The sequence below is a fragment of the Tenrec ecaudatus genome, chromosome 1 (genome assembly GCF_050624435.1).
Source record: "Tenrec ecaudatus isolate mTenEca1 chromosome 1, mTenEca1.hap1, whole genome shotgun sequence".
In the NCBI taxonomy this organism is placed as follows: Eukaryota; Metazoa; Chordata; class Mammalia; order Afrosoricida; family Tenrecidae; genus Tenrec; species Tenrec ecaudatus.
The window spans coordinates 241,891,815-241,917,666 of record NC_134530.1 but is presented as its reverse complement, the minus strand read 5'-3'; the positions used below and the strand labels follow the sequence as shown (position 1 = coordinate 241,917,666).

The window sequence follows — 25,852 nt, the reverse complement described above, 5'->3', positions numbered from 1 at the left end:
GAGGTTAGTTTTCGTAGGAGATTAGAATATTAAATAGGAGTTGACCAAGAGAAGAAGCAAAGAGAAGTGCAATCTGACCAACATGAAATTAGGTCTTGGGGTCAGAATGTGTTTTGGGGGAGGAGAATTCACAAGAAGGAAGTTAACTACGAATGTAGGAGTCACCTGTTTAACAGCGTGATATAATTTATAGGAGGCAGTAGTGAATCAGTGATAGAATTCTCACTTCCCATTCAGGAGACCCAAGTTGGATTCCTAGCTAGTGCACTTTCAACACAGCCACAACTTGTCTGTCCTGTCGGTGGGCGCTTGCATCTTGTTATGCTGAACAAGTGGTGATAGAGCTTCAAACTAAGGCTACAAAGAAAAGCCTGTGATCCACATCCAAAAGGAGCCAGTTAAAATCCAGTGGATTGCAATGGTCCATGAGTTGGGACAGACACCTTGATGACTGACATCTCGAGCAGCGGCAACAACAGTATAATACACAAATGCGTTTGGACCGCTGTCCCAGCCACGTGGACAGGCACTGAAGAATTTTTAGCAAGAGAATGATGTAATCCTTTGTTCCTCTTAGAAAAATAATTTTGGTGGCCATTTAGAAGTTGAAATAGAGAGGGCAAGACTTTCCTGTAAGGTCCAATAAGGAAGCTATGATAATCTTGCTAAGAAATAATGGCCTTCTGAATTAAGGGTAGTAAAAATAAGGGTGGAGAATATTTTGCTTAGCTATACAGTATATGCTTATAAAAAGTTCTAAATTTATATAAAAATATAAAGAACAGAAGAAAAAAGTTCTCATAAATCCTGCTACCCAGAGATCCTCACCATTCACATTTTGGTAAGCATTGTTGCAAACTATGTGTGTGTATGGGCAGTAGAGATGGGGGCGGGGAGGGTGGGGGAGGTCACCAGGGTGGTATACCTGCAGTCACAAAGTTATATGTTCATAAATAGGATTATTTTATAACAACTACGTCATAACACTTTTCTTGCTTGATATCAAGAAGAGTCTTTCAAATAAATTTTGCTAAATATACATTGTGTCTCTCAGAGTCCTAATAGATAACAGGTGGCACACTTGTAGTAGGATGACTGAGTCAGTGTATCTAATCACAGAAAGATGTTGTAGAAGGAACCACAGATTGGTATGATTTCCCTAGGCTTCTTGAAGTCAGACTGTTAAACCAATGCTGGGCCTGATAGAACAGGGAGGGAGCCACGTCTTGACCTTGGAGATGAGTAGACTTGGTGCCTTGAGAACAGCAATGACTTCGGTTTAAGAATCACAGCCAATTTCTCAGAAGGGAGGCCTGGGAAATCAGTAGCTTGACTTGACTCGTCTTTTGATTTACTGATGTGACTTCCTATTTTCTGAGCCCAACTAGAATCCAAAGTGTATGGGAGCTGTTTGGCATAATCAATAGATTGCCTTAAGGGAAAGAGCAGGGAGGAGTGTGGTTCTAGAGGGGCAAACAGAAGATCCTTGACACATGAAAAAGAGGGAATCGATCATAACGAGCTACATATAACCCCGGGGGGGTGGACAACAGAAAAAAATAGGTGAAGGGAGACAGTAGTCAGTGAAAGACATGAATAAAAATAATAACTGATAAATTATCAAGAGTTCATGAAGAAGGGAGTGTGGAAGAAGGGGGAAATGAGCTGATACCAAGGGCTCAAGTTGAAAGAAAATGTTTTGGAGATGATGGAAACATGTACACATGTGCTTGACATGTTGTGTGATAAGAGTTGTATGAGCCACCAGTGAAATGATTTAAATTAAAAAAACAGGTACTTGACACAGATCCTCTTTTATGGACTGCATTTTCATGTGTAGAATACTCTGTAGTTAATAATTAACATCATATTTGTAGATAGAGTCCCCCCGCCCCCAATGTAAAACTATTCCAAAGTGTTGAGTTCAGTTCAGGGCAGGTTCCCTGTTCTGTTAATTAAACTTTGGGACATTAAAACAGGCTTGGGAAAATGACTGGGTAGAAAATATTTTTCTATTCATTTTGTTCCCAGCCTACATTTTTTTTAATTAAGTAGGATAAAGTTTGTTGTATGTCCATTTTTATGTAAAGGTCTGACTAATCCACTTAACAAATATCAATTAACTAAAAACTAACACTGCTGGTGGGAATACAGAAAGACCTTCTGCCTCAATGAAACTTATGTCTGGTGATAAGATGATGAACAATAAACAGTCAAACCAAATAAATAATAAAGTCAGAATGTCATAGTCTCATTTACTATGGTGTGCCAATCAAAATAGTGACTTACAAGGGTATTTGCTTAGCTAATAAATTCAAGGCAGTGGGAGCAGCTCACAAGGTAAGGTGACTGATTTTAGAGATTCAAAGGGGCAGTCTTGCTACAATTTCTCATAGGGTACACAGGATGATCACAGAGACTTGTGGAGCAGTGTTAAGAATATTTAGAGGCAAAAAGACTGGGAAAGTTACACTGAGGAGTTTTTTCCCTATCATGGCAGTGCTCATGCTCATTTTTCCAGGGTAGGAAGGGCTGTCCTGTAAGAATTTCATTGAGAAGCTGTATCTTATCCACCCTTCAGCCCTGAACTTGCTTCTTCAGGCTTCTTTTTTGCTCTCAAAATGCAGAGACTACTGAAAAGGAGCGCAGTTTGCCTCCCTCAGGAATGCCACGACTGCCACAGCCTTAATTTGCAGACCCAGAACATTGCAGGAAGGGCTCGAGCGAGGGAAGCAGCACCTTCAGAGGTGTACAGACAGACAGACAGAATATGTTGAGAAACAACAGCTTTCTATTCTGAATGTTTAATAAACGTTTCTATGATTTTATGGCAATACTTTGTTACTTACCCTCATATACCTTCAGTTCTGTTTGCTTAATGTAAGCTCCATATGTTAATTTTTTCCAACTTTTCTACTTAATATTTCCACCAAGAGACACAAATTTAACACCTGAAATCAAATTCTGATTTCCTCCTATCAAACTTATTCTTCCTTTTATTCATATCATCTCTTCTGGTGGCTTATATCAAAGCGTTGTGAAATCAGGATACTACTCTTTCTGAGGACCCGCCTTCAGTCCACCTTTTGTCCATAATATATCTTGAATCTGACTCTTTTCTATCATGTTAGTACAGTAGTTTGAGCCATGCCCATCTCTTGCCTAAACTATTGAGAATAAAATAGTCTATCAAGTCATTCTGCATCCCTTTTTCCTTCCATAAGATCTGTTTACCAATTAGCAGCTAGTGGAATATATAAACCAAGGTTTCTTCCCCCCCCCCCCCATCTGCTCAGAACCTTATAGTAGTTTCCTATCTTATTCCCAAGGAGCCCAGGTGTTGTGGTGGTTACACGTTGGTCTTCAGTCTGATCTGCATGGTCAGGAGTTCAAAACCAGCAGTAGCTCCATGGGAGAAAGACAAGGCTTTCAACTCCATAAACAATTTCAGGTTTGAAAACCCACGGGAGTCTCTTTGAGTCAGCATTGACTTGATAACTGCAAGTTTTTTGTTGTTTAATCTAACTCCCAGTAAAGCCCCACATCCTTCCCGTGGTCTGGAAAGCGTGAGATGGCTTGGTTTATAATATTTTTGATCTCGTCTGCATCTGTCATGCTGATGACCTTATAGTTCCTCAGACACAACTATTTTCCCACTTGAGAAATTTACCCATGAACCACCTGGCTCTTACCACTTCATTCAGGTGTTCTTAAAATATCATTCCATCGAGGTCTTCTTTAGCCACTAAAATTGAAACTCCCCCAGTGAGTCTGTTGTTATGGAACTATATGAGAGGCTGTTTGAATTGGTTCTACCTCTGTGGGAAGCCATGTGGTGAAGTTAGGTGCAGTTGAGTTCATTTTTCTACTCCTATTGACTCTGTGACAGAGTGAAACTGCCCAATAGTCTACCAGGCCTTATTCTTTATAAGGGCAGATAGCTAGGCCTTTCTTCTGTGGAACACTGGGCAGGTTCCAGTTGCCAACCTTTCAGTTAGCCAAGCATTTAACCATTGTGCCACCAAAGCTCCTGGAAGTAATGCAACTATATATAATTTTTTAAATGCAGATCCCCTTTGGCCCTGCATGTCTGTTTCTAAATACCCTACATTTGAAGTTGCATAGATATGCAGTGCCAACAATAGACACTTTAATGTTATTTCTAGTGTGAAAGATGGGGAACAACCCAAATGCCCATAAGTCTGTCAAATCAGTGCTGTCCTACAGTGGAATACTGTGAGCGGTCGAGAAGAATGAACACTAGAATGGATTAAATTCCTTGATACTTTATTAAGTAAAAATGCAAGATACAATCTGTGTATGTGGGGGTCCCACCTTGTGGGCTTAGTGTCTCTGGATAGGCAGTGTGAAAAAATGTGTTGGTTATTGTCTCTTGGAAGTGAACTGATTCTTAGAAATATAGATGAATCTCTTGAATTCTATACCAGTTCAAAGGTTAACAACATTTCCTTATGCTTAGCAAGATGATCAGTGTCAAATTTATATTTATGGGCTTTGTGTAGCTTTTAAAAGTACTTTTGTCTGGTATATAAAACCAAGCAGTTAGCGTCTGAGAATAGAACTTAGGTAAGAGCTTAAGGACCTTTGAAATGGCAATGTTGTTTCATTGTCTTCTAACCTTTTTTTATTTGTTCTGTTTTGATCCTTAGGTATTATGACTCTGTCCCCTTTTGATCAAATGAAGACTGCCTCCAATATAGGTGGATTTAATGCTGCCATAAAAAACAGCCCACCCGCCATGTCTCAGTACATCACTGTAGGGTCCAATCCCTTTACAGGTTTCTTCTACGCTTTAGAGGTACGGGGTTCATCATGGATAGTAGTGATACGGTGGAGATGGTAACTTCCAACGATAGCCAAAAGTAATCTCTAATTCCTTTCTTCTAAGGTTAACTGAAAAGGTACTAAAGTCCGTGCAAGACAAACAAATTGTGTGTTTCCAGAAGCCATAAATTCTCTGACGGCTGATCTGTTTTTACATATTGTTATGCTCGGGAGCCTCAAGGTTACTAATGATGTTAGTCTACCAGAGATTTGAATAAATGAGGGATTCTCAAGACGGAACAAGTTGCCAACTAGAGCTGATATAAGTGATAAAAATTGCTTTTTAGCTAGGGAAAAGTTGGGTGTTAGATTTGGCAGTTTTTAAACCTTGCTTAAAACACAGCCTTCTCAGTATTATTGCACAAATTAGCATTTTACTTTTATTTTTCTCAAAATAATAATAGGGAAACGAGCCATTGCATGTAGCTTGAAAATCCAGTGCCCAACTAGAAGACTACTACCTTGACATCCTAATTTTAAAGTTTATTTTTAATTAAAATTTGAAGAGGGAAATCCTAAAGGTATTAATAGACTACTATTGCTTATATTTTACAGTGTGGGTTTTAAACTTTCCATTACATTGCTGCCTCCTAAAGTAAAGTTTTTAGCGAACCCTCTGAAAGAAGCGGAACACTACTGCTAGTCCAGGCTTTACTACTTTCCAAAACGTTGTTTCGTGAGCTTATTCAGAAAGTATGTTTTCTTTCTTTGTAAGCCAATGTTTTGTTCTGTCTCTCAGGGAAGCACACAGCCATTGTTATCCCATGTTGCACTAGCAGTTGCAAGTAAACTCACTTCGGCTTTATTTAATGCTGCCAGGTAATTATATTAAAAAGCCTAATTTGTAGCTCATGTGGTCTTAACTTGCATTTTGGTAGTCTGCATTTAACACTGTGAAGCCCTGCTTTAATGCCTGAATTTCTTCCTTGTATTAAGTGGTTGGCTCGGCTGGAAAAGTAAGCATGAAGAGGAAGCAGTCCAAAAGCAAAAGCCGAAGGTTGAACCAGCTACTCCATTAGCTGTAAGGCAAGTCGGTGATGTTCTTCTTGAATTTCAGTACTATTAGAAGAGTGATGTTAAATTTAGGGTCTATCAGTGTGCTAAAATGACTTACTGGTTGGTCTCATGCCTTTGGAGCTTCTAGAAATCATAATGTGGGATTTTTTTCTCTCTCGTTAGAATCTAAGCTCTATAAGGCAGTGATTCTTGCCTCATTTGTTCCTTGCTATCTCCAACCATATAATAGTAAATATTTAAGTGTGTTTACAAACATAAACAACTTAAGTTGCAAAGAAAAATTAGTTTAGTTATGGCTGTTGAATATCTTTCTTGAAAGAGTCAGGAATTTTCTCTTTAAAAATACTGCATCACCTAACAAAGACTTAACGGTCTCTTTAAAAAAATATCAGGATTCACATACCTGAATTCTTCATGCTGGCTTATGTTTCGCTCTCCATTTCAGCAGAAAACAATGTAGGTTATGTAAAGAACTCTCACAATATAATGGGTTACGCACTGGGCTGCAAACTGCAAGGTTGATGGTTCAACCCACCAGCCACTTTATGGGAAAAGAATGAGGCTGTCTGCTCCCATAAAGGTTTACAGTCTCAGAAACCCTGAGGAACAGTTCTACTCCATCCTTAAGTGTCACTATGGGTCGGTATTGACAGTGAACTTATAGGTTGTATTACTGTATTTGTCATGTTTTTCTTGGGGGATGATGTGGTTTTTGCCTGTTTTTAAATGGTTTTTACTATGTCACACAAAGTACTGCCATAGAGGGAAGTAGAACCTTTGTCTCTACTTCATTTCAGATTTCCTTCATTTAATGAGACCACTTCTAAAATATTTTTCATCACGTTTTATATTTTATTTGTTTGAAACTAGCTCATGGGGCATAAAAGAATTTAAGTGCATTTCCATTTTACCTTGAATCCTTTTATAATCACTCAAACCAGTGTTTAGAGCTGATGGGTCAGGAATCTAGAGGGTGTTTGAAGATTGTAGCCTTTTTGTCTCTCTCTCCCCTTTCGGTTTAAATGTATTTTGTGTTTCTTTTGCTGTGTGGACTGTAACACATTCAGAGGAAAGCATGCGATCTGTAGTTGCACAGCCCAGCCCATCAATAGTGTATTCCAAATGCTTTATTCTAACACATCCGCCCAGGAATCAAGAAGTAAGCCAAACAGACCTGAGTTTCCTGCACTGATGAAACAAAATCTGTGCTTTCTATGGGACCTAATTAAAAAAACACTGCCGTTGAGTGTATTCTGACTCATAGGGGCTCCGTACAGCCTTTCTGGGAGTTTCGCTCTTCACAGGAGCAGAGACAGTTTCATCATTCTCCCTTGGAACAGCTGACCTTGTGTTTAACAGCCCAGTGCCTAACCCACAGCACTACCAGAGATTCTTAGACAGCAATTAAAAAAAACCACTGCCAACTCATGGTCAGGCTATAGGACAAGGTTGAATTACCCCATGAGTTTCTGAGATGGTAACTCTTTAGGGGAACATAAAGCCCCCTCTTTCTCTTGCAGAGTGACTGGTAGTTTAGAACTGCTGACTTTTAGGTTAGCAACCCAGTGTGTAACCACTACACCACCAGGACTCCTTACATAAGGAATAAGAGTTTAAAAATACTCAGAAGCAACAAAGCCCAGATGGAAGAAGCACACCAACTTGTGTGATCATGAGGTGTCCATGGGATCAGGTATCAGGCATCTAAGACCCAGAATAAAACCATACCCCAGGTGAATGGGGGCTGGGGGGCCCATGGAGTGGAGACCCAATGCCCATCGATAGACAATTGGACATCCCCTCAGAGGGGTCACAGGGAAGAGTCAGGGTGCAGTATAGCACCGATGAAACACACAACTTTCCTCTAGTTCTTTAGTGCTTCCATCCTCCCACTATCATGACCTCAATTCTACCTTACAAATAGGATTAGACCAGAACATGCACACTGCTACAGATAAGAGCCTGTAACACAGGGAATCTAGGCTAAATATACCCCTCAGGGCCAACAGGGGGAGTAGAGATACCAGGAGGATTAAAGGAGGGCGGGGAGGAAAAAGGGGGAATCAATCACAAGGATCAACCTAGAACCTACTCCCAGGGGGGCAAATAATGGAAAAGTGGATGAGGGGCAATGGAGGAAAATGTAAGATAAGGAAAAAATAATCTATAACTTATCAAGGGTTCCTGAGGGAGGGAGGGGGAAGAAATGGGGAGTGGATATCGGGCTCAAGTGGGAAGAGAATGACTTGAAAATGATGATGCTGTATGTGCAAATGTGCTCGACACATTGGAAGAATGTATGTATTGTGATAAGAGATGTAAGAGTCCCCAATAAAAGTATTGAAAAATAATAAATAAATTGGGAGGAAAGAAATCTTAAAAACAGGCAAAATTGCCAGTGTAGGGGCAAAGTCCTAAAATTTAGTAGATTATAAGGATATTGTTTTCTATTTTATAAACGTCTTGCCCAAGGAATCATTAGTATTCTAAAAAATAAAATAAGGCTTAGGTATTCTGGATAGAAAAAAAAACCTATGATTTCATCTGACTGTTTTTTATTTTAGAGTAAGTATTAAAATACATTTTTTATTAGACAGCGTTGGGTGTCACTAGTTAATAAGTTAACTAGTAATACAACAGTGTTCATGTTTACGTAAATGAAGGTTTGATTTATTTTGTTTATGCATTTTATTTCTCTAGAATGTGAATTGAGTTTGCTTTCGGTTTTATTTTTGATACCAGATTTGGACTTCCAGATTCTAGGCGCCATGGTGAAAGTATCTGTCTGTCTCCATGTAACACGCTGGCAGCTGCAACAGATGATTTCGGCAGAGTTATTTTGTTGGATGTAGCTAGAGGAATTGCAGTACGCATGTGGAAAGGTATTCCTTAACAAAAATCCAGATTAAAAAGTTAACTTATTTTTAACCCGAAATTAAGCAATTGCATTCTCCGTCAGCTTCAGGTTGTACCAGTTTAATCTTTATTACTACTTGTGTAAAGTAAATTCACATCATCACGTTCTTCAGTAGTGCAATTGACGTGTTCTTTAAGTTTGATCACTTCCTTAGCACTTTCAACCTCTTTCCTTCACATTCCTTTCATTTCTGGCATTGGCAATTCTAGAATTCATCTTCTTGGCTCCACATTTAATCTGTCTCACAAGGCTGTTCTTTTGCCTCATTATCTCCCCAAACCTAGAATACTAAATCTTTCTAATTTAAGATAACAAAACTCAGCAAAATCCATTTATCTGCTCAGCAAACTAAGGGAGTTGAATAGCAGAAAATCAGATTTATCTTTTTCTTTGTGTGTGTGTGTCTGTGTGTGTATGTGTATAATGTAGATGGAAAAATGTACTTTTAAAAAATCGCCCTGTTTCAAACGTATGTCAATGACTTTAATCACATTCATTCTGTTGGGCAACTGTTATCAATATCTATTTCCCAGAATTTTGTAACCTCACATAGAAACTCAGCACCACTTACGCAAAATCTCATTTCTTCCTAATCAATGATAACCACTACTAAACTTTGGTCTACATGAATTTGCCTGTTCCAGATATTTCCTACTAGTGGGATCATACACTGTTTATCCTTTTCTGTGTGACATACCTCAATCAGCATAATGCTCTCAAGGATCGTTCACGTTGTAACATGTATCGGAACTTTCTCTGTACGGCTGGCTGTACAGTATCCTATGTGTCTACACAGCAGTGTGTGAATGGCACTGGGGTCGTTTCTCCTTTTTCACTGTTATGAAGAGTACTGTGATGAACGTTGGTGTACTTTGCCTGTGGGTACTTGCTTTCACATCTTTGGGGGCGTAAACCTAGAAATATAATTGCTGGATATTTTAATTAGAATTTCATTTTAAATCCAAACTAATAAACCTCCACAGAACTTTAAAGGAATCTTAAGATTTAATAAAATAAAGTAATAGATTCCTTATTCTCTACTTTTCTCTTTAAGATAATTCATAAGAGAAAGATAATGTACTTTTTTAGCCCCCTTCCCTAATGTTGCATAGTGCTTAAGAGACCACTTATGAACTTAAATTAATGAACTAACCAACTTCCATTTCTCCTTTCTCCAAGGGTACCGAGATGCACAGATTGGGTGGATCCAAATCGTAGAGGATCTCCACGAAAGAGTACCAGAAAAGGTGGATTTGTCCCCCTTTGGAAGTACTCAGGGTCCAAGTCGTGTTGCTCAGTTCCTTGTGATCTATGCTCCCAGAAGGGGCATATTAGAAGTGTGGAGCACACAGCAGGGACCTCGAGTAGGAGCTTTCAATGTTGGAAAGCACTGTAGGTAAGCTGAAAACCTAGGCATTTTGCTAATTTTGAAAAGATGTAGGAATGCTTTTACTAAAATTATAACAAGCTATTCACTGGGTTGCAAATTGTGTGAGAATGGCAATGGTTGTTATTGTGGTTTTCCCCAAGAGTGCCCAGTATATAATTAAGAAAGAAGTATTTAATAACAAAAACATTGTGTTAAATTCACGTGTCATGTGGTCCAACTGTCAAACGGTCCCAAATGGTTGCACACTTGACTACTAACTGAAAAGTTGGCAGTGCAAACCCACTAAGAGGCTCCTTGAAAGACAGGCCTGTTGGTCTGCACACATGAGATTTCATGACCCAGAGTTGACCTGACTGCAACAATATACTGAAGTCACTGCTTCATTAGCCTTTGACTGTGTGTAATTTCTAGTGCATTCCAATAAAGCAGGAAAACTGCCATTCTAGCCCTGCTTTATTTAAAGGCTTTATTATCATTCCGCATGAATTTGCCTGAGTGATTTCCTTGAATCTGTATTAATGTATAGTAACCTACCTATAAGAAAATCATCTTTTCTCAATTTCCTAAAATATTTATGTTTTTGGTGTATGATTCCCATAGGCTTCTGTATCCTGGCTATAAAATAATGGGCTTAAATAACGTGACCAGCCAGAGTTGGCAGCCTCAGACTTATCAGATATGTCTTGTTGACCCGGTGTCTGGAAGTATGAAAACCTTGAATGTTCCCTTCCATTTAGCACTGAGGTAAGGATGAGTAAAAATCTGCTAAATTTTCTTAATCCTTTAGTGTGCAGTTTTTGTTGATTTTGACATTAGACTAATATCTCTAATGAAAGAATGTAAAGGAAGAAGAAATTTGGAGTGTATCTAAATTAGAAGGACATTTAACTTCACATCCTGGAATAATTTGTTGCTTTGTTGTTTTAGTGATAAAAAGAGCGAACGGGCCAAAGACATGCACTTAGTGAAGAAACTAGCAGCCTTATTGAAAACAAAGTCATGTAATCTAGGTAGGTATCCTTTAACATAAAGGAAAATATGCTGTTTTTTAGATAAATAGACAATTCTAAATGAAGGAGAATAATGGATTGAGATAGAGTCCAGATATTATCAGGTGTATTTTTATTGGAATTACTGTGTAAAGGGATTTGACATGTGTGACAATAGAATAATGAGCTAGAAACCAGAAGTTCTTTAGAGACTGGTAGTACAAACATGAACATTTTTGTTTCAGGATAAAGTCTACTAGCAAAAATATTGAGAATTTTATTTTGATTTTCTTTTCTAGATTTAGTTGAAACAGAAATAAAGGATTTAATTCTTGATATTAAGTATCCTGCAACCAAAAAGCAAGTAAGTCTGTATAATGCATGAACTGTTCTGTTGAATACGTGTGACATTTCACACTTAAAATCTTTATTTTCCTTACTTTCTACAAATTCAACAGTGCAAAACTTCTTTTTTTTAATCCTAACTGCATCTACAGTGATCTACTTTTCCATGCACTCTGCATGATAACAAGGCTCTTCACATCCCTGCTCCATGGTCAGAGGAGATTCACCAGAATTTAATCCATGTGTAATTCTCCTTTACATTTATTTAAATCAAAACAACTTTAAAATGAGTCAAAAGGTAGATAAAGTGATAAGTTATTGCATTTTAACCTGAGGAATCCCGATAATAGACTTTGGAACTGGTGGGCAGGATGTGGCGCTTCACCTGTCGGATTGGAAAACACTCAGAAGGGTCAGCAGACAGACCTGGAACTATTTATAGGGTTGGGTTTTTTAGTGTGTTGTGTTTTGGAGAGGAGGAGGCGGGAGAAAGGGAAGGGAGACCCAACAAACCCAGGTTTAAGGGAACAATAAGAGATTTAAAATCGATGGCAAGGAGAGCATAGAATGTCTAATGGAGTTTGATCCAGTGCAGTGTAGCTGAGAAAAAGTACTGAGAGTTGAATGAAGGTCAGACATGATAGTGGAACAGAAGGAAAGTAAAAAGAAATAGAGGAAAGAACTAGGAGGCAAAGGACATTTATAGAGGTATAAATACAGGAATGTATATATAGAAACATTAATATATAACGGTGGGGATATAGATCTATATACACATCTTTAAATGTTAAACATTAAGGTAACAGGCATTGGGTCTCTACTCAAGTACCCCCTCAATGCCATAACACTTTGTTCTAAGATCCTGGCTTTCTTTGGTGCTCACCTTCCTGACACGATCGCTGAAGTTAAAATGGATGCTTACATAAATGTGTGAAGTCAAGCGGATGGTGCCTGGTTTTAAATGGTATAGTGTCCAGAGTCTTAAAACCTTGAAGCCAAACAGTCTTATCAGGGAAGCAACAAAACTCAAATGGAAGAAGCATACCAACCTGTGTGATCACGAGGTGGCAACAGCATAAGGTATTAAGCATCAGAAGACCCAAAACAAACAAATACATTGATGCAATTGATGGGGGTTAGAGTGGAGCCCCAAAGCCTATCTGTAGACAATTGGACGTTCCCTCACAGAAGGGTCACAAGGAAAGAGTGAGACAAGCCAGGGTGTAGTGCAGCACTGATGCACACATATAACATTCCTCTAGTTCTTTAATGTTTTCTCCTCCCCACTATCATGACCCCAGTTCTACCTTACAAATCCACTCAGACTGAACATGTACACTGGTACAGAGAGAACCTCTCAACGCATGGAATCCAGGACAGCTAAACCCCTCAGGAACAGCAATGGGACTAACAATTACATGAGGGTAGGGGGAAGGTGGAGGAAGAAACAGGGAACCGATTACAGTGATATTTAATTCACCCCCTGGGAGGACAAACAACAATAACATGGATGAAGGGAGACAGCAGGCGGTATAAGATATGAAAATAATAAAAATTTATAATTTATCTGGGGCCCATTGGGGGAGGGGAGCTGATACCAAGAGCTCAAACAAATATTTTGACAATGATGAAGGCAACTTACAAATGTGCTTGATATAATTGATTTATAGATTGTTATAAGAGCTATAAGAGCCCCCAATAAAATGATTTTTTAAAAAAAGAGAGATTACATTTTATCCTAACTACAGCCACTGTAATTTCTGTGATCTTTGTCTGATAAGAAGGCCATTCACATCCTTCAACTAAGGTCAGAGGGGATTCACCAGACACAGAATCCATATGGGAACCCTAAAAATGGATTTTGGGCTCACATGGTTGTCCATCACTTCTGCACACTGTATATTTACAATTTACTGCTCCCGCTGGGTTTTGGTTTTATTTACAATCGTTGGATAACACCCACTTGTGGGCTTCCTCCGCATTGACTTAATGATGTCTCATTTAGATGGCTGCTTGTTTGAAAATAAGCCTTATGACCCCATATGGTATTCTTTCTGACACCTAGGCCCCATCAAGTTTCTTCTGTACTCTTTGCTGTAGCACCCCTATCTTTAGTGATCTCTTCATGAGGGTGAGCATCAGGCTGAGCTCTATCATGAGAATTAATTGTTCTTAGGCTGGGGATAAAAGTAAGTGTGTGCCCCAAATCCATTCATTCATCTATGACTTATAGATACCTCGGGTTCACTTCAGAGGCATCATCATCATTTTATGTTGACATTTTCAATCATCTCCCATGGGCATAAAGCGTAAGGTTTTATTGAGTGTCATTAAATTAGTCAGTGACAGTGGAAAATTTTCTTTTTATGTTTTTGTTCAGTTCCCTTTTTATGTTACTGTTTGAGTTTTTCTATCATTTTTCTTTTTTCCTAAAAAAAATTATATGTATATATATTTTTAAATGTGAGTTCATGTTTTTTACACACATACATCTGAAGGGGTTCCTAGAAAAAAGCCTGAATTGCGCTGACTGGATGGAGCTTTTGCAGTATGCTCTTTCCCACCAGGCGAGCATTGAGTTAGTGCACCCAGTGATGTTGCCTGGGAAGGTTCTCTCTGGTCACAGTGAATTTTTTCATAAAGCAGTTTAATGCGTACCTCATTTTTTGGGCTGGCTGATTTAAGAGAATAGTATGTGGCTGTGAATTTTTGTTTCTTGCTCAGGAAAAATGCCACAGACACTGTTTTAGTGTTGAACACAGCTTACAAGGATAGTGCAATGGGAAAAACTCACGTGTAGAGTGGTTTTTTATAATTTCAAAAAAGGTGAAATTTTGATTGTTGACAAACCTTTTTCTGAATGTCGTGAACATCCTGAATGAATGAAAAAGTATTGCATTTGGAGTTCTTTCCACCAGGTTAGACTCTTAATCAAGCTTTCTATTTAGAGGTTCTGAAAAGATTGCGTAACAGTGTGTAATTAAAAAAAGACTTGATTTGTGGCAGACTGGACTGGTTTAGCCACCACGACAATGCACCTGCTCACACTGCTATCTCAGTGTGCTAGTTCTTGGAGAATCACAGCAAGCTTATCTTGTCCCATGCACCTTACCCACCTGACTTCGCTCCATGAGACTCTTTTTGTTTGCACGAATGAAGAGGGACGTGCAATTTGATGACGTTGAAGAAGTAAAGAAAAAAACAAAGGTGCTGTCAGCCGTCCAAACAGATGAGTTTGAAAAATGTTCCCAAGAATGGAACCGCAGATTTAACCAGTGTGTTAAGTGTAACGGAGAGTACTTTGAAGGAGATAGTTGTTTGGTAAAAAAAATTTAAATACATAGCTTTGGGGAGAAAATTCTGTGTTCTGGAGGGTAACCCCTCGAACATACACATATCTATTCATAACATATGTTCAACATAGGAAATAATGATGAGACGTCTGTGTATGGCCAGGCACTGCTCACTCTGTTGTCTTTTACTCTCATCTCCATGGTAACTACCTATCCATAATCATGTGCTTCTCCTCCCTTTTCTTTGTCTCTCACTTTCATAGATCTTTAAAACAAATCTCTGCATTTTCTGTGTTTATAATCTTCAAAAGGATGGAGTCATGGTTATGCATTCTTTTGTGGCTTTATTTTTTCCCTTCAATGTGATTCTGAGAATCCTTCATGTTGATCTCTGTGCTTCTAGCTGCTTCCTGTACTGCTTTATGAATTCTACTCAGTGGCTATAATTTATTTACTTAGTGGAGATTTATTTCTCTTAGTGGACACTTGAGTGTTTCTTTATTTGCTATTACAAATAATCATGGCTATATATATGTGTCTCTTAATTTTATACCTGAAAGGGAATTGCTAAATCGTGAGCTTCTTTAGCTTTACTAAGTAGCTTTACTACTTTGATAAGACTGTTTGCCCAAAATAGTTGTGCTAATTTATGCTTCCACTTGTACTATATAAGAGCCCATATTAGCCCAAAGCTTCAACATCTCATGACACTGTCAGACTCTACTTTTTCCTGCTTTGTAGATGTAATGCGGTGACTTCGTGTGATTGCTTTTGCTCTTGTTTTTCCTATCCAAACGCCTCACCAGGCTGCTCTCGTTCTAAGGCCATTAAATCTCACAGGACACGTCAGTCCCCGTGAACGCCGTGGAACTCCAGTAGAGAGGTCAAAACCCAAATCTTTCTTCCTATCTTCCTATCTCGCATTACGGAATAATGAAATTGGGACATCTAGCACAGTACAAAACACCTTCTTGATTTTTATATATGAAACTCTGAACATTTAAGTGAATGTTAAAAAATCCAGGGGCAATAGCTGTGGGCTGTTTCACCACATGAAGGAAGAAACCAGTCTAGGTTGGTGGCAGTGAAAACTAAGAGAGTAAGCCGTGCATCCTCCTAGACGGGGCAGCGTGATTACGCCACGTTTTTCCTGGCACCCGTCCTCTCTCAGTCACTTTGATTCCATCTCTGAGGTGCCAAAGGCTTGAGCAACCTGTTAACCACTGTCAAAGCCTGTTACTACAAACACATGGACGTGTTTGTGATATGATTGGATACTTCCTTCAGAGCACAAGCTAACATTTGAATTATTTACTTCCTTGGGTTATAATACACTTTAATGTGCTGATATGAAAAAATAAGTGTGGACTTAACTGCTGTGCCTAACTTCTGTTGTTTCTGAAAGTTGCTACTTTAGGCATGGCATTTTGGGACTGAAGCTCTCTTAAATCTATACCGAGCCACTTCGGGTTTGATAGGGTAAGGTAGGGAACATAAAAGGCTAGCATGACCTGTATATTCAAATAGCCGTGTTCCAATGCAGTAATTAGGCTGTAGTCCAGTTGTGCTCAATTATAGCACTAATGAATTATGATACTATTAATTACCTCTGTTTCTATGGTATAACTTATTCAGACTCTTCCTATTGGTTGAAAGCTTTATCTGTTTCTGTGGCATCATGGCCCTTCTGGTGGAGCATCTGTTGCCTTCTACTGTATTTTCAGGCTATACTTTTTGCCATTTTACCCTATTGGTCCTGTTAGGAAGTTGCTTATTTATAATGCAACTTTAATTTTCGCTATGTATACAACACACCTAAAGATCTATACATCTAGATACGGAACTTCCCTTTAAAAATGATATCATAAAGATGTTTTGTTGCTGATGTTAGGTGCGGTCAAGTCAGTTCCAACTCATAGTGACCCTGTGTCCAATAGAACAGAACCCCGCCCTGTCCTGCACCATCCTGACAGTGTTCTGATGTTTGAACCCATTGTCGCAGCCACTGTGTCCATCTTGTCAAGCATAAATATCTAAAAATTTACAACCCGAATCAATGTATTCTCATTACTAAAATTATGCAATGTCTTTCTTCTAGGCATTGGAAAGCATTTTGGCAAGTGATCGTTTGTCATTTTCCTGCCTTAGAAACATCACTCAGACTGTAATGGATACTTTGCAAAATCAAGGTATTGGATTTTTACCAATTGGAGGTTTTAGCCTCACTTTAAAATTTTATAGTTCTGTTAATAGAAAACTATAAACTGCTTATAATAGCATCATGCTACTGGAGTGTGGCAAAATGCATATGTGAGGGCTTCAAAAAATTCATGGAAAAACTCCATTTTTCTTCAATTCCATTTTCCCATGAATGTTTTCAAGACCCTTGTATTAGAAATAAGGAAACTTACTTCACACCCTTGGTATTTGAGGACCTTCCCCTCTCCCATCATTTATTATATGCAGCAAATCTTCACTTATGCTTTCTATTAAATTTTTATTTAATGCTGTTATTAGGAGAAAAACTTTTTTCTTTAATTGCTCTCCTGTGAGGAAAGATTACAATATAGCTTGATGAGCAATGCTTAATCTGATAAAGAATATTGTAAAAGCCATTGGCATGAGGGTATAGGTAGCAAGTGGTAAATAGATGCCAGTCAGGTTCCCTTTTTTTCTTCTTTTGTAAATCATTTTATTGGGGGTCAGCCAGGTTCCCTTTCACTGCCATTGTCTTCGGTTTAACTTTGGGGTGGGGACAGGACAGATTGCTATTTAGGTAGATGGAGCATTTTTTTGAAGCATTGCTATTTTGACCTAGTGTGTCATCAGAAATATGTTTACTTTAGTATAACAAGTGTTCCTGTGGCATCCACATTTTCTCATCCATTTCCCTCGTGAGCAGAATTGGGACTTCCAGTTTCACAGAGCTGCCTGGAGTGATTTTTAGTGTTCAGACTGTACTTGTTTAATAAGTACATCTGAACATGTGGGATTGTTACTCTATGTTGTCTTCATGTGAGTGAATAAAATTCATTTTATTCAGAATTCTTAATTACATTGTAGTGTAATACTGACTTTCCTTTAGACAATACTTCAACGTCTGCTTACCATTTTAATTATATAAGTATATAGCGCCAGCTTATCTTTGTTTATATTTATCTAGCTTAATGTGACTTTATAAACAAATAGAAATATACCTTTTCAGAACTTTACAAATTCTAATTTTGAGACTCTTTCCATTGTTAACTTTTCTGAGCAAATATGTAAGGCTGACTTTTCATGTAAATGAAATCCATACAATTTTTAGGAATAGTTCTTTTTATTAAAAAAAATAGTATATTTGTAAAACTCCTCTCCCAACACTTTAACAAACTCTTAAATTTTATTAGATAAATAAGGGGGCAGAGTAAACCAAACACCACTGTTGTAGTTAAATAAACCATGACTGGTTTAAAATTCTAGCCATAATTAGATAAATAAAAATTTCAAGTATAAGACAGCGGCAAGAAAAAAAATTCAAGTATTTAAGTATACTAACTTTTATTATTGCTGTAAGAACTTGGGACAGTATTTCATATTACTTTATCTCAAATAAGAGTTTTTGGGGTTTTCAATATCTACATTTTAAAAAGAATAAATATATGTTAATTAAATGCAAATAATTATGGATTAAATGCAAATACTTAAATTATTATTCAGAAATGTATTCTAAAAAGTGATACTTATCTAGCATGAACCCTAAAATTATATACAAACTAATTTAAGGGGCTCTTAAATGGAATTTTTCTTTTGATCTCTTAGCCAGACTTTAAAAAAATCATGCTAAATATACATATTTAACAAAATATTTTTCATTTTAATATTCTTACATGTAAAGTTCAGTGACATTTCATTATGTGGATCACCTATCGCCCTTACTAGTTCCCAAGTTTTTCTCACAAATTGCCAACCTCTGATCACAATACACAGCTTCTGGTTGAATTTTATTATCTTTGACAGCCATGATAACAAAAACAATACCACTGCCACATTCTAGAGTCAGTTCTAATTCCTAACCACCTTATATAGCATAAATCTTTATGGGAGCAGATAGCCTTATCTTTTTTCCAAGGACCAGCAGGTAGTTTTGAACCATAGACCTTGTGGGTTAGCAGCCCAAAGTACTTATCCCACAGCACCACCAGAGCTCCTTAAGAATAACAAAACAAAGGGAGACTCCGCATAGGGCAAGATATGACAAAATAACGAGGTATAAATTACCAAGGGCACATGATGGAGGGGTCAAAGGGGAGGGAGGGGAAAAAAAAAGAGGACCTGATGCAAGGGGCTTAAGTGGAGAGCAAATGCTTTGAGAATGATTGGGGCAGGGAATGTATGGATGTGCTTTATACAATTGATGTATGTATATGTATGGATGGTGATAAGAGTTGTATGGGTCCCTAATAAAATGTAAAAAAAGAAAAGAGGAGAAAAAAATGATTAGGGCAGGGACTGTACAGATGTGCTTTATACAATTGATATATGTATATGTATGAACTGTGATAAGAATTGTATGAGCCCCTAATAAATTGTTAAAATTAAAAAAAAAAAGAATAACAAAACATCTTCATATTTGTATATCCTTGGTGTATGACCATAACACACAGGATTTGAATTATAGAATTATAGAATGAGGGATAATTTTATTTTTTATTTTTAGATTACTTTAAATTTGAGTATTAGATTAAAATATTTCTTCCCACTGTTAATGCCCCTCATAGCACCTTATTTGTCACTATGGAAAAATTTTATATGCTTTTATTAATTGTAGCTCAAGAATCTCAATATTTAATTCAACAGAACATCAAAGCATTATATAGCTGTTAGATTTTGTGAAAGAAAGCATTTTTTAGTCTCTTAAGTATATATCTCTTTAATGTGTTTTTTTTCTACCTTTTAGAACTTGAGTATGTTGATGAAGGATTGCTACAATTCTGTGCCAATAAACTGAAACTGCTCCATCTTTATGAGTCTGTCAGTAAATTGAATTCCCTTGATTTCCATTCAGATACACCATTCTCTGATAATGTAAGTAATCCTAAATTTTGTCACCATATAAAATGTCATTGATGATATTTTAAAATTTTGTAATAAGAGCTGTGTTAGTCTGGGATGACTAGAGGAACAAATCCAGAGACACTCTTATGTGTGTAAGAGAGAGCTTTATATGAAAGAGTAATTGTATATTAAGAAAATATCCCAGCTAAGTCTATAAGTCGAATATTAGCCCATATGCCCAATACTAGCCAATAAACTCCTCTTAAGACTCATGTAGCCACTCAGAATGATACCGAATGCAGCAAGAACACAGGCCGGTCGGTAAGAAGTCTTATGGATCCAATGGCATTTGAAGCATCTCCAGAGCTGCCATCAGTGTGGCTCCATATGGCTTGTCAAGTCCATGTGGCTTATCAATAAGAATGTGTAACACAGAGAGAGTGCATCCAGCCTCCAGGGAGAAAGAGAGGCAGTTCCCAGAATCCTCATGGGAAGGCAACACCCACCAGGAAGCATCCTCAGGCTGTGTCCTTTTTGACAGGCTAGACTCCACCACTTCACTCTATCAAGTTGACACGAGATTATATAACTACCACAGAGCTAGAAGAGAAAACTAAGAATTATTTTTAAATCTTAAAGGTGTATAACTTTATGCTGGAATGTACCCTGATGCTAAATATACATTATTTAGCCATAGTACTAAATTCGATTGCTGATCCAGTTTTATTGCCCTAGCTTTTTAATCTTTGGTCTTTCTTAACTCATTTTTTAAAAATCACTTTATTAGGGGCTCATACAGCTCTTACCATAATCCATACATACATCAGTTGTATAAAGCACATTTGTACATTCGTTACCCTTATCATTCTCAGAACATTTGCTCTCCACATAAGCCCTGGCATCAGTTCCTCATTTTTTCTTAACTCATTTCTTAAAGCTATTTTTTATTTCTTTTTAAAAGTATTTTATTCATTCTTGTATCTTTGTTTGCTCCCCATTTCCCCCACCCATTCCGCCATAACCCTAAGAAACTATTAATTTAGTTACTATCGCTATAGATTTATCTGTCCTGAATTTCAAATAAGTAAAATTGTTCCCCAAAAACCTAGGAGCAATAGCAAGATGAAACACAGATAAATTTCAAGTCAAATGGAAGCAGAAAATAATATCTAGAACAAGTTAAAAATAGGGCGAAAGGGAAACAAATGGTGGTAAGATACTAAATTTTACGCTAACTATATCTGCAGTTATCCATTGTTCAGTACACTCTGTCGGAGAAAAAAACTTTTCACATATCTGGCCAATGGACCAGGGGAGTTCACTGTAGACTGAATCCATGTAGGGAATCTGCAAATGGGTCTGGGCTTTCACTGTCATTGATAGACTTCTGCAAACTGGATGCTCAAGATTTAAGTTCTAATAAATTCCCTCCTCTGATCTTGGATTTCATTATTTCTGATCCTTGGATCACACAGACTGCAGTGTTTTTTCCATAGGGACTTAGCTGACACTTCAGTTAGATAGCTATTTGTTTTAAGACAAGCATTTAAGACCCTTGGCACTTTATCATGGTTACTTACTAATACAGTGGTTCTCAACCTTCTTAATGCTGCAACCTTTAATAGAATTCCTCGTGTTGTGGTGATTCCCCCGAACCATAAAATTATTTTCATTGCTACTTCTTAACTGTAATTTTGCTGCTTTTATGAATCAGGCAACCCCTGTGAAAGGGTTATTCAACCTCCAGGTTGAGAACCGCTGCTATACAGGGTTTCTGGGGCTGTAAATGTTTACAGGATCAGATAGTCTCATCTTTCTCCCAAGGAGCAGGTGGTGGGTTTGAATTGCTGACCTTATTGCTAGCAGTCCAACATTTACCCAGCCCCACCACCAGTGCTCTTCCTCTGAGGGAGGAGAGGAACAACACTTCTAGTCTCTCTCAGAAGCCCTTCACCTCTCTTGGTGGCGGTGAAAAAAAAAGCTCATAAGTCATCAGTACTATACTGCAATAAAGATCACAATATTACATTTTCTCATGTTACATATAACTAAAACAGAACATTAATGTTAATGATTAACTACAATTATTATACAAATTGTGATGCAGAACAATTATTTTGAAATATATTTCCCATGTAGTTCAAAACCAATTGTATGCGTTTGCTAGCAAATGCAAAAATGGCAAAAAGAATAACCTGGATTTTGTGGTTTTGCAGAATTATAATAATTTTTCCTTAGAAGATATTCATATTCTGCCATTTCAATACACTGAATATATAATTGGCAAAATTTATCCAGAAGATGTATTAGTACAGTGGTTCTCAACCTGTGGGTCACGACCCCTCTAGGGGGGAGTGTTGCAAAACCCTTTCACAGGGGTTGCCTGATTCATAACAGTAGCAAAATTATGTTATGAAGTAGCAACGAAAATGCTTTTATGGATGGGGATCACCACAACTTGAACTATATTAAAGGGTCGAGGCATTAGGAAGGTTGAGAACCACTGCTCTAAAGGAAGATTACTATTGGACAGGGCAAGATATGACATAAATTATCATGGGCTCATGAGGGCAGGGGTAGCGGGGAGGGAGGGGAAAAAATGAGGACCTGATGCCAAGGGCTTAAGTGGAGAGCAAATGTTTTGAGAATGATGAGGGCAATGAATGTACAGAGGTGCTTTACACAATTGATGTATGTATGGATTGTGATAAGAGTTGTATGAGCCCCTAATAAAACGATTTTAAAAAAGAAAAATATAAAGTACATGTAATTGACTTGTCAATCTACTTACCATATTATTTTGTTTTTCAGTTACCTAGTATACTTTTAAACAAACTGTATTTAAGCATGTCTCTGATTATGAACACCTGTGGACAAGTTCTCTCAGTAATTACAGTTGTCTTAATGCCTTAAAAATAAAGGCCAAACAGAACAGTAACTTTTGAGTGGATCTGCTGGATAAGTTAAATTCAAGGCAGTGAGATCAGCTTATAATGGTACTGAGGCTGCTTCTTAGAATTCCAAAAAAGTAATTTGACAGATTTTTTTCAAAGGACATGGCACAGTTACAGAGCTTATCATGAAAAAATTTTAAGAAAACTTAAAACTTTATTGGGAAAAAAAGGCCAGGATTGTTGCCCTGAGGAATTTTTTCCATAACAACAACATATCTAGGCTGAATGTAATGTTGTATATACAAAACAGAAATTTAAATGAACTCATTTTTGCTGTCTGTGGAGCATAGTGCATGTAAGTTCAATCCAGTCAGCTCTCTCTATTTGTAAGTTTCACATCAGCTGATTCAACCAACCTCACAAGGAAAGTACTCTGTAATCACAACACTCCCTCCAAGACTAAGGGGGAGCACAGAATGCTATTTAGTTAGCATGTACATTGTATTAGGTATTATAAACCATCTATAAATAAGTGAACGTATCCCGGGGCAGTGCTCACATTATGTGCACATCCTGTGCCTTTTTCTATTTGATATCTGCTGGGACCAGGGGCAGTCCCAGAGGAATGATGAGTGTGTATCACTGAACTGACGGATGTGTTCAATAGTATTTATTTCACAGTTTACACTTGTATTTAAAAAAATAGCAACTTAAAGTCATGAATAAATGAAACTAATCTTGTGTAGGGGAAATAAAAGTATGCTAGCTGTGTTAGACCAGGTTGACTAGAGAAACAAATCCACAGACGCTCAGGTATGTGTAAGAGCGAGCTTTTTATCAAGAAGTAATTATATTGCAAGCAAACATCCCAATCAAGGCCTTAAGTCTAACCAATACACCATAAGTCTCATACTAGTCCATAAATCCCTCATCCCTCTTCACACTCAAACAGCCACATGCAGTGATGCAGAATGCTGGAAGATCACAGGCTAGTGGGTGCAAAGTCTTGTAGATCCAATGGTGTGGTGGACACATCTCCAGGGCTGTGGATGCCATCAGTGGGTCATGAAGTAGCTCTTCAGCAGGAAAGTGAATCAGAGAGACGGTGTGGCCCATCTCCAAGAGGAAAGGGAAAGAGACTGGTCTCAGAACTTGTTATCTCTGTTGACCTCCAATCAAGCTGCGACTTGATTGACAGGCTCATCTCCACTCACATGTTCCTACAGAAGCCATGTTGCCACAAAAAACCTAACGTACATGATCATAAAATGATCATTTTATGGTCTCTTAAGCTTGGGCATGATGCACTTATTTCTAGTGTGGCTTGTAGAGAGGTTTCTGTACATGTACTGTGGGACAATAGTCTGGAAGGCTGGCAGTTTGTATTTGTCTTTGTAATTGCTTCTGTATTACTGAGAGCCACGGGAAAACTTACCTATTGAAAGATACAATGAAGATTTTAGCTTGTTTTTATTTTACAGTTTCTGTGCTACATAATAAATAAGCATGTAGGAGAACAAATGGTTTGAGATTGATTAGGGCAAAGAATGTCCGGATGTGCTTTATACAATTGATGTATGTATATGTATGGATTGTGATAAGAGTTGTATGCGCCCCTAATAAAATGTTTAAAAAAAAAACATGCAATTTCAAGTAGCTTCCTCAGAACCGCAAGAGTTGTGATTGATACCATTTGATACCTTTATTGATTTTTTCCCTGTGTATATAATATATATGCTTATTAAAATTAAAAACATGTTTGTAATAGTATATACTGTCTTAAGTTTTGTCTCTTTTACTGAGACTACTCATGACCTGGTAATTTGATAATAAAATCTGAAGCAGTACATGACATTACAAGTACTACATTAGTAAATAAGTCACGTTAGCGTACCTTAAAAGTACATTATTGTTCTGCCACTGATGGCTTTGATTTCAGTTTAGATGACGCACATTAACTGAAAAGGAGACATGGCTCATTCTGGATTATTTTCCCTTTGTTATTAAGGACTTGGCTGTGTTACTAAGGCTTGATGAAAAGGAACTTGTAAAACTCCGGTCATTACTAGAGACATATAGGCAAGAGAACACCAGGACTTCTGTCCGGTTTTCTGATGATCAGGATGGTATGTTGCCTGTAGAAACATTTCTGGAGTTCTTGGAATATGAGAAAGATGTGATCAACATCAAGAAGATAAGTGAAGACGACTATGTGGCGTTAGGTAAGTAGAGTAATACATTGCTCTTTGAATTGTCTCTCTTCAGAAGAAAGCCAATTAGGTGTATGCAATATCTCAAAGATCTTCTATTTGTTTTGAAATTAAATGAACTAAAGATTTAATGTTTAGAGCCATAAAGAATACTCTGGGTATCCATGTACTTACTTACTGTGTCATACAAATTGCCTTCATACATATGCTGGGGAGACAGTGGTAGACACGTAATGATTTCCTTAATAAGTACACTAAACCATTATTTTTCTCTCATATGTTACTCTACTCATTTAGGACTATACGTTGTAATTACAGAGTGACTAATAATCCAAATGATGAAGAATCATTGGTTAATATGCTTTCTCTTTGCTTTCTTAGGCAGCTTCTTCTTTTGGAAGTGTTTGCATGGAGAAAGCTCCACTGAGGACATGTGTCACACTTTGGAGTCCGCAGGACTGAGCCCCCAGCTCTTGTTGGTAAGGTTTCCGTGGCCGCATGCTATTCTTTGTCAGCGCCGCCCAGACTCATTTGCTAGCATTGTCTGTCAGCGTATCAGACCTTACATGAAAGGATTCTAAAATTGGTCGCACATTTATAATCATGTTTAATTGAGTATTACAAACACATTTATACAAGCATTTATAAAACTTTGAACTTCAGTAAAAGCTTTCATTTTCAAAGTAAAGATTTTATTGAAATATCAAAGTAAATTTCCCCTAAAATAGTACACAATTATTATCAGCTAATTCCAAACTTTGAATATATAAATTAGCATTTAATACCTTTTCTATAGTGGATGTTAAACAAAAGAACCATCAGTGGAAAACCTTTAACACTAAATTTAGAGGTCTACAAATACAATTTATGAAAACAGAAGTTACTGGAATTCTTGAGTGGTATAAATGGTTAAGC

General features: G+C 37.6%; 1 protein-coding gene and 1 non-coding gene across 3 annotated transcripts in view; both read left to right on the top strand.

The window, feature by feature from the left end:
• Positions 1 to 25,852, top strand: part of RAB3GAP2 (RAB3 GTPase activating non-catalytic protein subunit 2) — a 123,737-nt gene that overhangs the window by 64,662 nt on the left and 33,223 nt on the right. For both annotated transcript variants that reach the window (XM_075530466.1, XM_075530467.1), the window contains 12 exons: positions 4,671 to 4,819; positions 5,585 to 5,664; positions 5,782 to 5,871; positions 8,605 to 8,744; positions 9,959 to 10,175; positions 10,770 to 10,913; positions 11,097 to 11,179; positions 11,458 to 11,522; positions 16,895 to 16,985; positions 19,736 to 19,863; positions 24,736 to 24,949; positions 25,319 to 25,416. In XM_075530466.1, the coding sequence (XP_075386581.1) occupies positions 4,671 to 4,819; positions 5,585 to 5,664; positions 5,782 to 5,871; positions 8,605 to 8,744; positions 9,959 to 10,175; positions 10,770 to 10,913; positions 11,097 to 11,179; positions 11,458 to 11,522; positions 16,895 to 16,985; positions 19,736 to 19,863; positions 24,736 to 24,949; positions 25,319 to 25,416 (1,499 nt within the window). The remainder of the gene's footprint in view (positions 1 to 4,670; positions 4,820 to 5,584; positions 5,665 to 5,781; positions 5,872 to 8,604; positions 8,745 to 9,958; positions 10,176 to 10,769; positions 10,914 to 11,096; positions 11,180 to 11,457; positions 11,523 to 16,894; positions 16,986 to 19,735; positions 19,864 to 24,735; positions 24,950 to 25,318; positions 25,417 to 25,852) is intronic.
• On the top strand, positions 1,909 to 2,040 carry LOC142437673 (small nucleolar RNA SNORA36 family). The gene has a single exon (XR_012782212.1). It is a non-coding gene; the product is annotated as a small nucleolar RNA SNORA36 family (small nucleolar RNA).